Genomic DNA, 15,131 nt, shown 5'->3' on the forward strand with positions numbered 1-15,131 from the left:
TTTTGTAAACGCTCTTTAGAAATAAATTTTAAAAATTCATTGGACTTCATTTCAATTACATTGGAACCTTTCTTCTCTTTAGGTTACGGATCATATTGTTGACCAAGAGTTCACTGTACCTGACCTCATCCAAGGGAAAGAATATTTATTTAGGGTTTTTGCATGCAATAAATGTGGCCCTGGAGAACCTGCATATATTGATGAACCTGTAAATATGTCGATACCAGCAAGTAAGCATATTTGAAATTCTACTGATTTTCTTCAAAATAAGATATAAAAATGATATATTTTCCTTAGACTGGTTTCTAATACTCCATATGTTTTTAATTTTTAATAGCGGTGCCTGACCCACCAGAAAATGTTAAATGGAGAAATCCAACATCTAAAGGAATCTTCCTAACATGGGAGCCTCCTAAATATGATGGTGGTGCACGCATTAAGGGTTATCTGGTAGAAAAATCCCAACGTGGCACAGACAAGTGGGAGATATGTGGGGAGCCTGTTATTGAAACAAAGTAAGTAAATCAACACAGTAGATATATCCTCTTAACTAACTGTGCCGTCTTCACCACTCTAAATATTTTAATTTTTTTTTGGTCTTGACAGAATGGAAGTAACAAAACTCAAGGAAGGAGAGTGGTATGCTTATCGGGTTAAGGCTTTGAACAGAATGGGAGCAAGTAGGCCAAGTAAGCCAACAGATGATATTCAGGCCATTGATGCAAAAGGTAACTACTTCACTTGCTAAATTTCCATAGCTGCTTTATTTCTACCAGTCTATGAAATACTGTTTCTCTAACAACATTTTAATTCTCTCCTAAACCAGAGGCTCCAGAAATTTTCTTAGATGTGAAGCTTCTTGCTGGACTTACTGTGAAAGCTGGAACCAAAATTGAGCTGCCAGCTAAAGTGACTGGAAAGCCTGAACCCCAGATTACTTGGACCAAGGCTGATAAAATTTTGAGACCTGACAACAGAATCACCATTGAAAGCCAACCTAATCATTCTACAGTCACTATTACAGACAGCAAGAGGAGTGACAGTGGAACCTATATTATAGAAGCTGTAAATTCCTGTGGACGTGCTACTGCTGTTGTTGAAGTTAATGTTCTTGGTATGCATGTACTTTATGTTACATAAATGTTTACATAAATCATTAGTAATGTACCAAGGTATGCAAGCAGAAAATTAATATTCACATCTTGTCCTCTACAGATAAACCTGGTCCACCAGCTGCGTTTGATGTATCAGAAATCACAAACGAATCCTGCCTTCTAACCTGGAATCCTCCACGAGATGATGGAGGCTCTAAAATTACCAACTACGTCCTTGAGAAAAGAGCTACAGACAGTGAAATATGGGACAAGTTGTCATCAACTATTAAAGATACAAAATTCAGAGCTACCAATTTAACTCCTCATAAAGAATACGTGTTTCGAGTCAGCGCTGAAAACATGTATGGTGTTGGGGAGCCAGCACAGTGTAGCCCCATCATTGCCAAATATTCATTTGGTTAGTTAATTAAATTAATGATAAATTATTACAGTATTTTAACAGGAAGGAAAAAAAAAAAACCCTGTCTGATGATTTTGGTTTTTGTTTTTTTGTTTTTTTTAATTAATTTATACAGATACACCAGGCCCTCCAACAGGTCTCAAGCCTACAGAGGTCACTAAAGATTCAGTCACTTTAACATGGAATGAACCAGATGAAGATGGTGGCAGCCCCATAACTGGCTACTGGGTTGAAAGATATGATCCTGAGCAGGATAAATGGATAAAATGCAACAAAATGCCAGTGAAAGATACAACATTCAAGTAAGACTGCAGTCAGTTTAGGGTGAAATATGTCACAGACATAAAAATGTAACAGAAGCTTGTAAAATAAGTTTTACATTGTTCTTACTTTTTCCTTGTTTCCATAAGTTTTGATCCAACTACCCCTGGTAGCTTACTTTTTAAATTCGTTTTAACAAGGGATATCTTTACAGAAGAATTATTCATTTATTTTTTTTTTTTCCTTTTAAATGTCTTGCCTAATAATTTCTATGCTTATTCATAAGATATCCTAAAATGGCAGACATGGTCATCTCAAGTATCAGTTTACCAAAATCCTTAGGTTTTTTTCTCCTGATGCTCTAATTAATTGAAAACCATGGAACATGCAAAAATCCAAGATGGTTCTCAAAACATTCATTTTTATCATGTTGTACCATTTTAGGGCAGACAATGTGTTGACATCAGTAGCAGTAATTTGGATATTTTCAGATTTTCCAAGTAATCTGTAGTATGAAGAGTGGAGAGAATAATGTTTTGGAAATGAATTCATGCCTAGGTTTGGTTTAATCAAACTTAATTTTTATTTCCAGAGTCAAAGGTCTTACAAATAAGAAGAAATATAAGTTCCGTGTCTTGGCAGAGAATCTTGCAGGACCTGGAAAACCAAGCAAGGAAACAGAGCCAATCTTAGTGAAAGATCCAATCGGTACAATAAGCACATTTTTCATGGTTTAATTTAGCAACAAGAACAAAAATATTGTTTTCAATGACATAATTAATACTTAACTCTTGTCCAGATCCACCATGGCCTCCTGGAAAGCCAACTGTGAAAGATATTGGCAAGACATTCCTTACCCTGAACTGGACAAAGCCAGAGCATGATGGAGGGGCAAAAATTGAATCTTACGTCATTGAGCTGTTAAAGACTGGAACAGACGAATGGGTGAGAGTGGCTGAAGGAGTTCCCACGACTGAACACTTCCTCAAAGATCTTATGGAGAAACAAGAATATTCATTCCGTGTAAGAGCTGTGAACAAGGCTGGCGAGAGCGAGCCCAGTGAGCCCAGTGACCCCGTGCTGTGCAAGGAGAGGCTCTGTGAGTACTGTTTCAGTGTGCTGCTACTGCAGATACATGCAGTATCTCTCTGACTTCTAAAAAACCCCATGTCTGCCTGTCTTTGTAGGTACTAAATGAACTCTTGGAAGGCTTATGAAATACTAAAATCTGCCCTGCTTCAGTTCAGGAAATAAAAAGTTTTAATATTTCGGCATATTCCTTGTCTTCCAAGATCTTTCATGGGAATTACAACATCCTGGTTTAACTTTTTTTCCCCTATTTTGCAGATCCTCCTTCACCACCTCGATGGCTTGAAGTTATTAATATTACTAAAAATACAGCAGATCTTAAATGGACAGTACCAGAAAAAGATGGGGGTTCCCCAATCACCAACTACATTGTTGAAAAAAGAGATGTAAGGCGGAAAGGTTGGCAGACAGTTGATACAACAGTGAAAGATACCAAGTACACAGTGAGCCCACTGACTGAAGGCTCTTTGTATGTGTTCCGTGTGGCTGCTGAAAATGCCATTGGACAGAGTGACTACTGTGAAATTGAAGACTCAGTGCTTGCTAAAGATACTTTCAGTAAGTTTTGATTCGCTTTCTGAGTGATCAGTAGCTCACATGTCATGAATTCATAGTCTTCTAATGTGTGCCTTTTTTTTAACCTTAGCAACCCCTGGGCCTCCATATGCCCTTACAATAGTTGAAGTGAAAAAAGGCCATGTTGATTTGAAATGGGAACCACCTAAGAATGATGGTGGCAGACCAATTCAAAGGTAAGGTCATTTTAATTTTGTGTAGACTCCTATAGATAAACATCTTTTAAAAAATGAAGATGGTCCTCTCAAAACAGTTAAATTTTAAATTGGCACATTTTTTATTAAAAAGATGCGATGGATGTAAGAAAAGCCATGTGGTCAAAGCAATGAAGGGCTTGATTTTAAAATGTAGAAATGATGCAAATAAAGTACCTAACATGCATGAACAGTGAATGTGTGTCAGCACTCTCAAAAGAGCATAAGGAACTGTGTAAAAAAAATAAAATAATGTGACCATAGTCTTCAGTTCCTGCAGAATAGTAGGCACTTAAAATCATCTAACAAGAAATATGGTTGCATTTTCCTTCTGCCTGTGTTTGTCATTCAAACCACATACACTCAGCTAAAATGAAGACTTACCTCTTCTCTGTTCATTTTCTTCTTTATAACACTTTTCAGACTGTTTTACTCCTTCCCAATCACAGAAAGCACATCTTAAACCAACAGACAACTACAGGCATCTGTCTGAAGAAACACAAGTCATTCAATTTGCATTACTTTGCCATAGCCTGTCCTAAGCAGAATTTTGACAGATGAGTAAATAATATCTACAAATATTCTGAATGAACTGACCACTGAGATCCAAACTAGCAAAGATACAAGTGTTGCTTGGAGGTTCTTTTGCCTCTGCAGTTCTCTACAACCTGAAAACACGGTTCAGTTCACTTCTAAAACACAGAATGAAGTTCAAGAATTGACTTTCAGACCTGGGTCTTTCAGTGATGTCAGCCCTACTAGGCGCTGACACCTACTAGGACTAGGTGGCTAATTTGTGAAGAAAGTTCATTGAATCTATTATCCATGATTCTCTTTACTTTTTCATTGTCTCAACTATTCTAAACTCTTTTTATCTATTTTCTTGACCGAGAAGTCTGAAGTGTTCCTATTTCAAGTGCCTCACAGTATTTTCCCTAATCTCTTCAGATATGTTATTGAAAAGAAAGAAAAGCTAGCTACTCGCTGGGTAAAAGCTGGGAAGACAGCTGGTCCAGATTGCAATTATAGAGTGACAGATGTCATTGAAGGTACAGATGTACAGTTCCAGGTTCGTGCAGAAAATGAAGCTGGATGTGGTCATCCCAGTGAACCCACTGACCTCGTTCATATTGAAGATCCAACAAGTAAGTAGAATAATACAGTGTGTATGAATTTTAGAAGCAGTGTACTGTTCTGGGAGGAAAATCACACAATACTTTTCCATTTCTGCAGGTCCTCCTTCACCTCCTCAGGATTTACATGTCACAGATGCAGGCCGAAAGCACATTTGCATTGCATGGAAACCTCCTGAGAAAAATGGTGGAAGTCCTATTATTGGATACAATGTTGAGATGTGTGAAGCAGGAACAGAAAAATGGATGCGAATCAATTCTCGTCCAATTAAAGATCTAAAATGTAAAGTGGATGAGGGTGTTGTTCCAGACAAAGAATACGTGCTGAGAGTCAGAGCTGTCAATGCTGTTGGAGCTAGTGAGCCATCAGACATCTCAGAAAAAGTTGTTGCCAAGGACCCAGACTGTAAGAATTGAATCCTTTTTATTTTCTTTTCTTTTTTTTTCCCAGATCCGCATAACTGAAAAACGGAATAGTGTTTGGCAAGTTTCTAACAACATTGTACTTACTTTTATAGGTAATCCAACCATTGATCTGCAAACTCGTGACATTGTTGTTGTTAAAGGACAGAAGCTAAGTATCCCTGTACCCTTCAGAGCTGTTCCATCTCCAACCATAACATGGCACAAAGATGGCAAAGAGTTGAAAGCTGGTGACAGAACAACGATGAAGAGTGACTACACCTCTGCATTGCTCGAAGTGATAGACAGTGTTCATGCTGATGCTGGTGTTTACACTATCACACTGGAGAACAAGCTGGCATCAACAACTGGTTCAGTCAATGTCAAAGTCATAGGTAACTACCTTCTTCCATTTGAGAAGTATACTTATCTTCACTTGGGCTCTGCAGCTGACAGAAGAAAGGACTAGAAAGGCAAATCACTTCAACTCAGACACATGTAGATTGCCCTACAAGCATTGATCTTATGAAGTCCCACGAAAAAACACTTTACCTCAAGTTGCTTTAACTATTCAGTGACTGCTCAAAGCCTAATTATTTTGAATAGTTAGCATGTAAATATAAAAATGTCTTAAGAATTCTGACTAATTTTCACCTTTGGGAATATAAATTAATATAGATGATGTGTAATCCTCATTTGTGGTCTTTGCTTTCTGCAAAGCAATGAAATATAACTTCATATTTATAAGAATACTTTCACATCTATTTAGCTAACTAATTTTTCATTCTTATTTAAAACAGGTCCACCTGGACAGTGTAAAGACATTAAGGCAAGCGACATAACTAAGAATTCTTGCAAAGTATCCTGGGAGCCTCCGGACTTTGATGGTGGTACTCCTATTTTGCATTATGTTCTGGAACGCAGGGAAGCAGGTCGTAAAACATACATCCCAGTCATGTCTGGTGAAAATAAGCTTTCATGGCAAGTCAAAGATCTTATCCCAAACTGTGAATATTACTTCCGTGTTAAAGCTGTCAATAAGATTGGAGGGGGTGATTATCTTGAACTAAGAAACCCGATCATTGCAGAAGACCCAAAACGTAAGTTTGCCTTTCTATTAAATAGTTTTTAAAATTGAATTTTAAATAAAATCTTCGTACTCTCCTTTCTCATATGATCCCTCTTTTGATCTACTCTTACACAGAGCCCCCAGATCCGCCTGTCGACCTTGAAGTCCATAATCCAACATCCAAATCAGTAACTCTTACATGGAAACCACCCCTGTTTGATGGTGGAAGCAAGATTATGGGCTATATAATAGAAAAGCTTGCCAAGGGCAAAGAGAGGTGGGAGAGATGCAATGACTATCTGGTACCCTTACTGACTTACACAGTGAAAGGCCTTGAGGAAGGAAATGAGTATCAGTTCCGTGTTCGTGCTGAGAATGCTGCCGGCATCAGTGAGCCTTCTCGGATTACTCCTTTTGTGAAAGCTGTGGATCCTATTGGTATGAATCTCTCATTAGATCATTTTTATTAATTGCCATACATCCTCAGACATATTGAAAGATTCTATGCTCCATTTCTCATTCTTTGTTATTACAGAGGCTCCAAAAGTCTTCCTTGCTGCAAACCTACAGTCTGGCCTTGAGGTGAAGAGAGGTGATGAGATCATACTTGAGGCACATATTTCAGGGTCACCCTATCCATCTATCACTTGGTTGAGGAATGATGAAGTTGTCAGACCAGAGGATATCAAAAAGAGAGTAACAGCACCTAAAAAGAAGAAAGGTGAAGCTGAAGAAGAGAAACCTTTCCAGCTTTCCCTGCCAGAACGCATGAGTGTTGACAACCACAAGGAAGGAGAGTCCATACTATCAGTTCGTGACTCCATTAGAGCTGACCATGGCACATTTACAATTAAAGTAGAAAATGATCATGGAGTTGCAAAAGCCTCATGTGAAGTCAATGTGTTGGGTATGTAAAGAATATTCTCAAAACACCTAGTTGTTCAGGGTAAAAAGCACACAAGTTGAGTACTCATTATTTTTTTTGGTTTACTGACAGATACACCTGGGCCACCAGTCAACTTTGTATTTGAAGATTTGAGGAAAAATTCTGTCATTTGCAAGTGGGAGCCTCCCCTTGATGATGGTGGAAGTGAAATCCTAAACTATGTACTGGAAAAGAAAGACAATACAAAAGCTGATATGGGCTGGGTCACTGTCAGTTCAACACTCAGGCATTGCAAATTCCATGTAACAAAACTGATTGAAGGAAAAGAGTATCTATTCCGTGTATTTGCTGAAAATAGAGTTGGAGCAGGACCACCATGTGTTTCAAAACCAATGACAGCTAAAGATCCTTTCTGTAAGTTTTAATTTTGAAAAACAACCTTCTCAGAAAACAAAGTGTTAAACTATAACAGACTGTTAGAAAATTCAGCTTTATCTATATGGATGTTTCCCAGATGAAACTTGAGCTATGTGATAACTATTGCACATTTTAAACCATTGAAATACAGGGAACTATAAAAAAAAATCTAATTTTAATAGTAAACACATAAGAATGATCGTAACAGTCATAAAACTTTACCCTTAAAACACTTAACATATGAATAGTGACATTCTCTGTGCTTCATAGATTAGTATTCTTACCAAAAGAGAGGACGGTTGCAAATTTGCTTACTGATCGCTGTTAGGAATCAAAAGTTCTGAGAGAGCAGAAAAACTATTAATTAAAATTAGTAATTAGATTTCTTATATCTTAGTTTTCTATTAGCTTTGAGTAAGCTCTGAAGAGACAGCAATGATGGCAAAACCACCTTTTTGTTTTTCAGCTCCACCAGATGCACCTAATAAGCCTGATGTGGAAGATGTAACCAGCAACAGTATGCTGGTTAAATGGAATGAACCAAAAGATAATGGCAGCCCTATCATAGGATACTGGATTGAAAAACGTGAAATCAATAGTACTCATTGGGCTCGGGTCAACAGGAACCTTGTGAATGCTCTGGAAGTAAAAGTTGAAGGACTGTTGGAAGGTTTAACTTACATCTTTAGAGTGTGTGCTGAAAATGCAGCTGGCCCTGGGAAATTTAGTCCACCATCAGATCCAAAAACTGCACAGGACCCAATAAGTAAGTGACTTAGTAGAAGCTAATAGCAGAGAGTTGACAAGATAGGATTCATAGCCTTTAACTTTGATTTACTCTTACTTGTTTATTTATTTATTTATAGTGCCACCTGGTCCACCGATTCCGAGGATTGCTGACACAAGTGCAACTTCCATCGAGCTAGAATGGGAACCTCCTGTGTATAATGGTGGTGGAGATATCACCGGTTACCATGTGTACAAACAACTGATGGGAGTAAATGAGTGGTCACGCTGTACAGCAAAACCCATTAAGGTCCTGCAGTTTACAGTTGGAGAAGTCAGAGAAGGTGCAGACTATAAACTCCGTGTTACTGCACTCAATGCAGCTGGCGAAGGACCACCTGGGGAAACTGAACCCGCAACAGTTGCAGAACCTAAAGGTATTGCAATTGGATTATTTTTAGATAAATGTCCAGCTGCTTAAAAGGTGGGTTTGAATCCCTCCCTTCAACTAATGGACTGTTTCTCTTTCTTCCACAGAGCCTCCCACTGTTGAGCTGGATGTTTCTGTGAAAGCAGGCATTCAGGTCATGGCTGGGCAGACTATTAAAATTCCTGCTACTGTGACAGGGCGTCCTACTCCCACCATTGCATGGACTGTAGAGGAGGGTGAATTAGACAAAGATCGAGTTGTTATTGAAAATGTTGGCACAAAGTCTGAGTTAACCATTAAGAATGCATTGAGAAAAGACCATGGAAGATATGTAATTACTGCTACCAATAGCAGTGGTTCAAAATCTGCAGGAACCAGAGTAGAAGTATTTGGTAAGAAAAATACTTTCTCAAATTAAAGAGCTTTTCTTTTGGTCAGTATGGGCTTTACCTTATTTGTTTGATTTTGTTTTTCAGATGTTCCTGGACCAGTCCTTGACCTAAAGCCTGTGGTCACAAACAGAAAGATGTGTTTGCTTAACTGGTCTGATCCTGAAGATGATGGTGGCAGCGACATCATAGGCTTCATTGTTGAAAGGAAGGATGCCAAAATGCATACTTGGAGACTAGCTGTAGACACAGATAGATCTAAATGTGACATTACAGGTCTAATTGAAGGGCAGGAATATAAATTCCGTGTTAGTGCCAAGAACAAATTTGGTACTGGTCCACCTGTTGAAATAGGACCCATTCTTGCAGTTGATCCATTAGGTAAGATGACTCATTTTACAGGGTTTTTAAAAAGAAAAAAAAAAAAACAGATTAATTAGACAATCATTTTGTCTTTTCTTCTATACAGAAAGTGTGTTTATTTTTCAACTGCATGGATAGGCATCTGCCTTAGCTTCATTACTTTAGTCAGATTTCTGAACCAGTTCTCTGAAGCTAGTGTGATTCTTTACATAGCAATATACTGGTGCCTGTTGAGGTACTACTTTTTTCACCACACACATGAGAAACTTCATATGAGCCATAATCATACTCAGATTCTTTGCATACCAAAACTGTGGTTTTAAAAGGCCAGAGCTAGCTACTGCATTCTTACGATTTAAAATTCTCTGATGATTTTTTTTATTGTAATTTATCTGTGTTAATAGGTCCTCCAACAGCACCTGAGAGGTTCATGTACACAGAGAGGACGAAGTCATCCATAACACTTGATTGGAAGCCTCCACGCAGTGATGGTGGTAGTCCCATCTTAGGATACATTGTTGAGAAGAGGAGACATGATTCAAAAGATTATGAAAGAGTTAATGCAAGGCTCTGTCCAAAAACATCTCTTCTTGTTGATAAACTTGATGAGCTTCATATGTATGAATTTCGTGTGAAAGCTGTCAATGAGATTGGAGAAAGTGAGCCATCACTGCCCCTCAATGTTGTTATACAAGACGATGAAGGTATATCAGCTTTAAAGAATCCATATAAGTATCTTTAGAACATCTCAAGGATCTTTCTGTTTCATGTCTCATACATCTTCACTCTGTCACTTTCCTTCTTTTCAGTGCCTCCAACTGTTACATTGCGTTTGGCTGTGAGAGGAGATACTATCAAAGTCAAGGCAGGAGAACCTGTTAACATTCCTGCTGATGTAACAGGTCTGCCAATGCCAAAGATTGAATGGGACAAGAATGAAGTTTTAATCGACCAAACATCCAATGCACTTAAGATTACCAAGGAAGAAGTGTCTAGAACTGAGGCAAAAACCGAACTTATCCTGCCTGCAGCAGTGAGGGATGATAAAGGCACCTACACTGTGAGAGCTACCAATCGTCTTGGCACTGCATTTCGCAATGTGCATGTTGAAGTGTATGGTAAGGATGTAACATTTTAATAAAATAACAGCTAATAAAATGCCTTTGCCTTTTCTTTAATGCAGCTCCATGCTCTATTGCTTTCATACAGATCGTCCTTCTCCACCAAGAAATCTTGCTGTTTCTGATATTAAAGCAGAATCATGCTATTTAACATGGGATGCACCTCTCGATAATGGTGGTAGTGAAATTACCCATTACATTATTGAAAAACGTGATGCTAGTAAGAAGAAATCTGACTGGGAAGAAGTCTCCAAAGGCGCTGTTGAGAGAAGATTTGGGGTAATTTATAAAATATCTTTATTACATACTTCAGTATGCATAAAAAATAGCAATATTACATATTTTATGGAAACTGCTACTTGCATAGGTGCCTGTTCTCATGCTCCATTTACACTCCAGAATTACTGGATGAATGTTTGCCATCCATGTATCTGTGTTATCCCCCATGTGACAAAACAAAAGAAATTGTTGACTTTTGCTACTTAACCTCAGCTGAGCTAGAGAGAAGACACCTTCCTTACCATTTTCCAGAATTATTAATTTTTTTACCAACTGTAAGAACAAACAAAATGACAATTTTATTTATGTTTACTATGCACATGAAATAAGAGTATCCTTAGGACATCACATAGAGCTGTGTAGCACATAAACATAGGTATGTCAGTCAGATTGCAAGATAGAAGTTGAAGTGAAAACTTTTGCTTAACTCAAAATAATTTGATTCTGAAATTAGCCATGAATTGATTTAAATCCTCTTTTTTCAGGTATGGAATCTTGCAACAAATGAAAAATACCAATTTAGGGTCCGGGCTGTAAACAAATATGGAATAAGTGATGAATGCCTCTCAGAAAAAGTTGTTATTAAGGATCCCTATGGTCTTCCTGGACCTCCTGGAAAGCCAAAAATTTTGGATCGTACCAGATCATCTATGCTGGTGACTTGGGAGCCTCCTTTGGACAATGGTGGCAGTCCAATAACTGGCTATTGGTTGGAGAAGAGAGAGGTGGGAGGTGTCTACTGGGCACGTGTCAACAGGGCTCCAGTAACAAAACCATCTGTAAAAGGTCTAGAGCACAATGTGCTTCGTTTGGCTGAAGGTGTTGAATACCAGTTTAGAGTTATGGCTGAAAATCTTGCTGGAATTGGCCCTCCCAGTGAACCATCAGATCCAGCTTTGGCAGCAGATCCCATATGTAAGTATATCGTTTGTATGACTATGTTAGAGGACTGTACCACAACAGAACAAAAAATGTGTTAATATTACTTATTTTTAATTTATTTGTGAAAATTATTTTTAATGAAGTATTAATTTACTATAATTTATAATTAAGTATTCATTTACTTGATTAATCAAAGGCTTTGTTTGCATTAAACCTAAGAGAATATATTAAGACAAAGTTTCCTGATTTTAAAATTTTAAAAATAATGAGTTTTAATTTAATTTTTTTATCTCTTTTATGTATCTAATACTGTTATTACACCAACGTAGGCATTGCCATATAAATTTCAGATCAGAATCATATTTTAATATTACTGTTTTACTTTACTGTTAAACTGTTCAATCTTTATGCCTTTTACCTTAAGTGTCCTATGCTAACATAGGTAATATGTGTAATTAGTAAGCACAGTCTAGGATTTCTACTGTATATACAGGTAAAGAAATGAAAATACTGGCATTCTTCTAGAAACTATCTAGAAAAATATAGCAAGACACTAACACTGAGGTATTTTTTACTTGCTCTTGTTTTGCCAGTTGTGCCTGGTCCACCATCTTGCCCAGAGGTCAAAGACAAAACCAAATCATCTGTAGCACTTGCCTGGAAGCCTCCTCAAAAGGATGGTGGGAGTCCTATAAAAGGATATATTGTTGAAATGCAAGATGAAGGTAGTACTGAATGGAAGAAGGTGAATGAAGGAGACAAACTCTTTCCTACTTGTGAATGTGTTGTTCCCAACTTGAAAGAGCTCAGAAAATACCGATTTAGGGTGAAAGCTGTAAATGCTGCTGGAGAATCAGAACCAAGTCCTGCAACATCAGAGATACCTGTCCAAGACATTCTAGGTAAGAGTTCTGAGAACTGATTTAGATATTTGTATCTAAATATAACTTACCTCTATGAATGTTCAAAAAGGATGCCAAGCAAGCCAAAGTCAAAACAGAATAAACAATTATACAAGAATGCAGCAAAAGATTGACACACATTTTTGAAAGTGTCATGATATCCGTGGCCAGGGAATGCTCCATTAGGAAACTGATGAGCACCTGCAGACATACTAATGAAATACTGTTTATTTTATGACGAATTTACAGCAATGAGTTTTTCTGTTTGTATACTTTCCAGTTTGCCTTTTGCACACCCAACCTTTCTCACATGAACATGGATTCCACATGTTTCTGGGGGATTTCAGTTTAGTGATGATGGAACTTTACTTTCAGTAGCTCTTTAAATTTATGTATTTAAATATTTCTGCAGAGGAACCAGAAATCTTCCTTGATCTTGGAGCACAGGATTTGCTCTCTTGCCGTGCTGGCACAACAATTAAAATCCCAGCTGTTATCAAGGGTCGTCCAGTTCCAAAAACATTTTGGGAGTACGAAGGAAAAGCAAAAACAGCAGCAAAGGTTAGTAAAAGTAATTGTTTTGGGGTTTTTTCTACACCCGTTTCTCGACACTTGAATCTATTCCCTTTTACATTTACATTATTTCCCTTTTTCTATAGGAGGGAGGTCATAATGTACCTGAAGAAGCTCAGGTAAAGCAAGCAATTTTTTTAACCTCAGTATTGTTGCATTTTTGAAATATAAGTATTCAAAGTTGATCTATAACTTCTCTTTTTTCCTATAATATGCAGGTGGTAGCAACTGATACACGTTCAGAGATTATCATCCCAGAGTGCAACAGAAGTCATTCTGGACGATACAGTATTACAGCAAAGAACAAAGCAGGACAAAAGACAGTGCATGTCAGAGTCAATGTGCTTGGTATGGCTTGCATATATTGAAGTATCCAAATATCAGGGTTTAGTCTTATTTTTCCACATACTTATATAAAATTTTGTCTGTTGTGCTTTCATCTTAACAGATGTCCCTGGTCCACCAAAGGACCTAAAAGTAAGTGATATCACAAGAGGTAGCTGTAAACTTTCATGGAAGATGCCAGATGATGATGGTGGAGATAGAATCAGAGGCTATGTTATAGAGAAAAGAAATATTGATGGGAAGGCCTGGACTAAAGTCAATCCCAACTGTGGCAGTACTTCCTTTGTGGTATCTGATCTCATAACTGGCCAAGAATATTTCTTCCGGGTACGTGCAGAAAACCGCTTTGGAGTTGGGCCTCCTGCAGAAACCATCCAGCGGACCACGGCCAGGGATCCCATCCGTAAGTAGAATTAAAGTCAAGCAAATCCTTTAAAACCACATGGTATTGTATAGTGGATTTATTCACTCCTCTGTTTCACTTGTGAAGATCCTCCTGATCCGCCTATTAAACTGAGGATTGGCCTTGTAACCAAGAACACAGTGAGCCTGACGTGGAAACCACCAAAGAATGATGGTGGAGCTCCTGTTACACATTATAATGTTGAATGTCTCCGCTGGGATCGTACTGGAGAAGTGAAAGAGTCTTGGAAGCAATGCAACAGACGTGATGTGGAAGAAACAAAGTTTACTGTTGAGGATCTTGTAGAAGGTGGAGAATATGAATTCAGAGTCAAAGCTGTAAATATAGCAGGTCCTAGCAGACCTTCAGCCACTGTTGGCCCACTTGTTGTTAAAGACCAGACATGTAAGTACTGATACTAGTAAACATAAACTACATTTTAAAATTTTGAAGTATTTTTGTATGCTATTTTTTCAACATTTTGTTGTAGGTCCACCATCTATTGAGCTCAAAGAATTTATGGAAGTTGAAGAAGGAACTGATGTTAAAATTGTGGCCAAGATAAAGGGTGTACCCTTCCCCACATTAACATGGCTAAAAGCTTCTCCAAAGAAACCAGATGACAAAACACCAGTGGTGTATGACCAACATGTCAACAAGATTGTTGATGAAGATACTTGCACTTTATTGATCCAACAGTCTCGCAGAAATGATACAGGCTTATATACTATAACAGCTGTAAATAATCTGGGAACTGCTTCAAAGGAGATGCGGCTGAATGTTCTGGGTACGTATCAAGAACTCTTACAATTACATTAATTAATAGTGCTTGTTTGATACTTGATTAATTCTTCTTTCTTAAAATGTCTTCTAGGTCGTCCTGGACCTCCAGTAGGACCTATTAAATTTGAGTCCATTTTGGCCGATAAAATGACAATATCATGGCTTCCTCCGTTAGATGATGGTGGTTCTAAGATTACAAACTATGTTATAGAGAAAAAAGAAGCAAATAGAAAGACATGGGTGCCTGTTACTAATGAGCCTAAGGAATGCATATTCACTGTTCCCAAGCTGATGGAAGGCCATGAATATGTGTTCCGCATTATGGCACAAAACAAATATGGAATTGGAGAACCTTTGGATAGTGAGCCAGAAACAGCACGAAACCTTTTCAGT

At 37.9% G+C, this 15,131-nt stretch overlaps 1 protein-coding gene across 1 annotated transcript in view; it reads left to right on the forward strand.

The window, feature by feature from the left end:
• TTN (titin) overlaps window positions 1-15,131 on the forward strand; it is a 240,011-nt gene that overhangs the window by 157,929 nt on the left and 66,951 nt on the right. Inside the window, exons 196-228 of the mRNA XM_033516034.1 lie at window positions 83-230; window positions 338-515; window positions 607-728; window positions 827-1,114; window positions 1,216-1,512; window positions 1,631-1,817; window positions 2,369-2,484; window positions 2,576-2,875; window positions 3,124-3,423; window positions 3,512-3,617; window positions 4,584-4,780; window positions 4,869-5,174; window positions 5,287-5,565; window positions 5,971-6,270; window positions 6,375-6,677; window positions 6,775-7,146; window positions 7,237-7,539; window positions 8,009-8,308; window positions 8,409-8,705; window positions 8,806-9,090; window positions 9,175-9,468; window positions 9,855-10,154; window positions 10,260-10,568; window positions 10,660-10,850; window positions 11,336-11,765; window positions 12,326-12,634; window positions 13,047-13,195; window positions 13,294-13,326; window positions 13,426-13,555; window positions 13,656-13,955; window positions 14,043-14,360; window positions 14,446-14,742; window positions 14,830-15,129. Coding sequence (XP_033371925.1) covers window positions 83-230; window positions 338-515; window positions 607-728; window positions 827-1,114; window positions 1,216-1,512; window positions 1,631-1,817; window positions 2,369-2,484; window positions 2,576-2,875; window positions 3,124-3,423; window positions 3,512-3,617; window positions 4,584-4,780; window positions 4,869-5,174; window positions 5,287-5,565; window positions 5,971-6,270; window positions 6,375-6,677; window positions 6,775-7,146; window positions 7,237-7,539; window positions 8,009-8,308; window positions 8,409-8,705; window positions 8,806-9,090; window positions 9,175-9,468; window positions 9,855-10,154; window positions 10,260-10,568; window positions 10,660-10,850; window positions 11,336-11,765; window positions 12,326-12,634; window positions 13,047-13,195; window positions 13,294-13,326; window positions 13,426-13,555; window positions 13,656-13,955; window positions 14,043-14,360; window positions 14,446-14,742; window positions 14,830-15,129 — 8,344 coding nt within the window. The remainder of the gene's footprint in view (window positions 1-82; window positions 231-337; window positions 516-606; window positions 729-826; window positions 1,115-1,215; window positions 1,513-1,630; window positions 1,818-2,368; window positions 2,485-2,575; window positions 2,876-3,123; window positions 3,424-3,511; window positions 3,618-4,583; window positions 4,781-4,868; window positions 5,175-5,286; window positions 5,566-5,970; window positions 6,271-6,374; window positions 6,678-6,774; window positions 7,147-7,236; window positions 7,540-8,008; window positions 8,309-8,408; window positions 8,706-8,805; window positions 9,091-9,174; window positions 9,469-9,854; window positions 10,155-10,259; window positions 10,569-10,659; window positions 10,851-11,335; window positions 11,766-12,325; window positions 12,635-13,046; window positions 13,196-13,293; window positions 13,327-13,425; window positions 13,556-13,655; window positions 13,956-14,042; window positions 14,361-14,445; window positions 14,743-14,829; window positions 15,130-15,131) is intronic.

Source organism: Parus major, chromosome 7, assembly GCF_001522545.3.
Source record: "Parus major isolate Abel chromosome 7, Parus_major1.1, whole genome shotgun sequence".
NCBI classification, from domain to species: Eukaryota; Metazoa; Chordata; class Aves; order Passeriformes; family Paridae; genus Parus; species Parus major.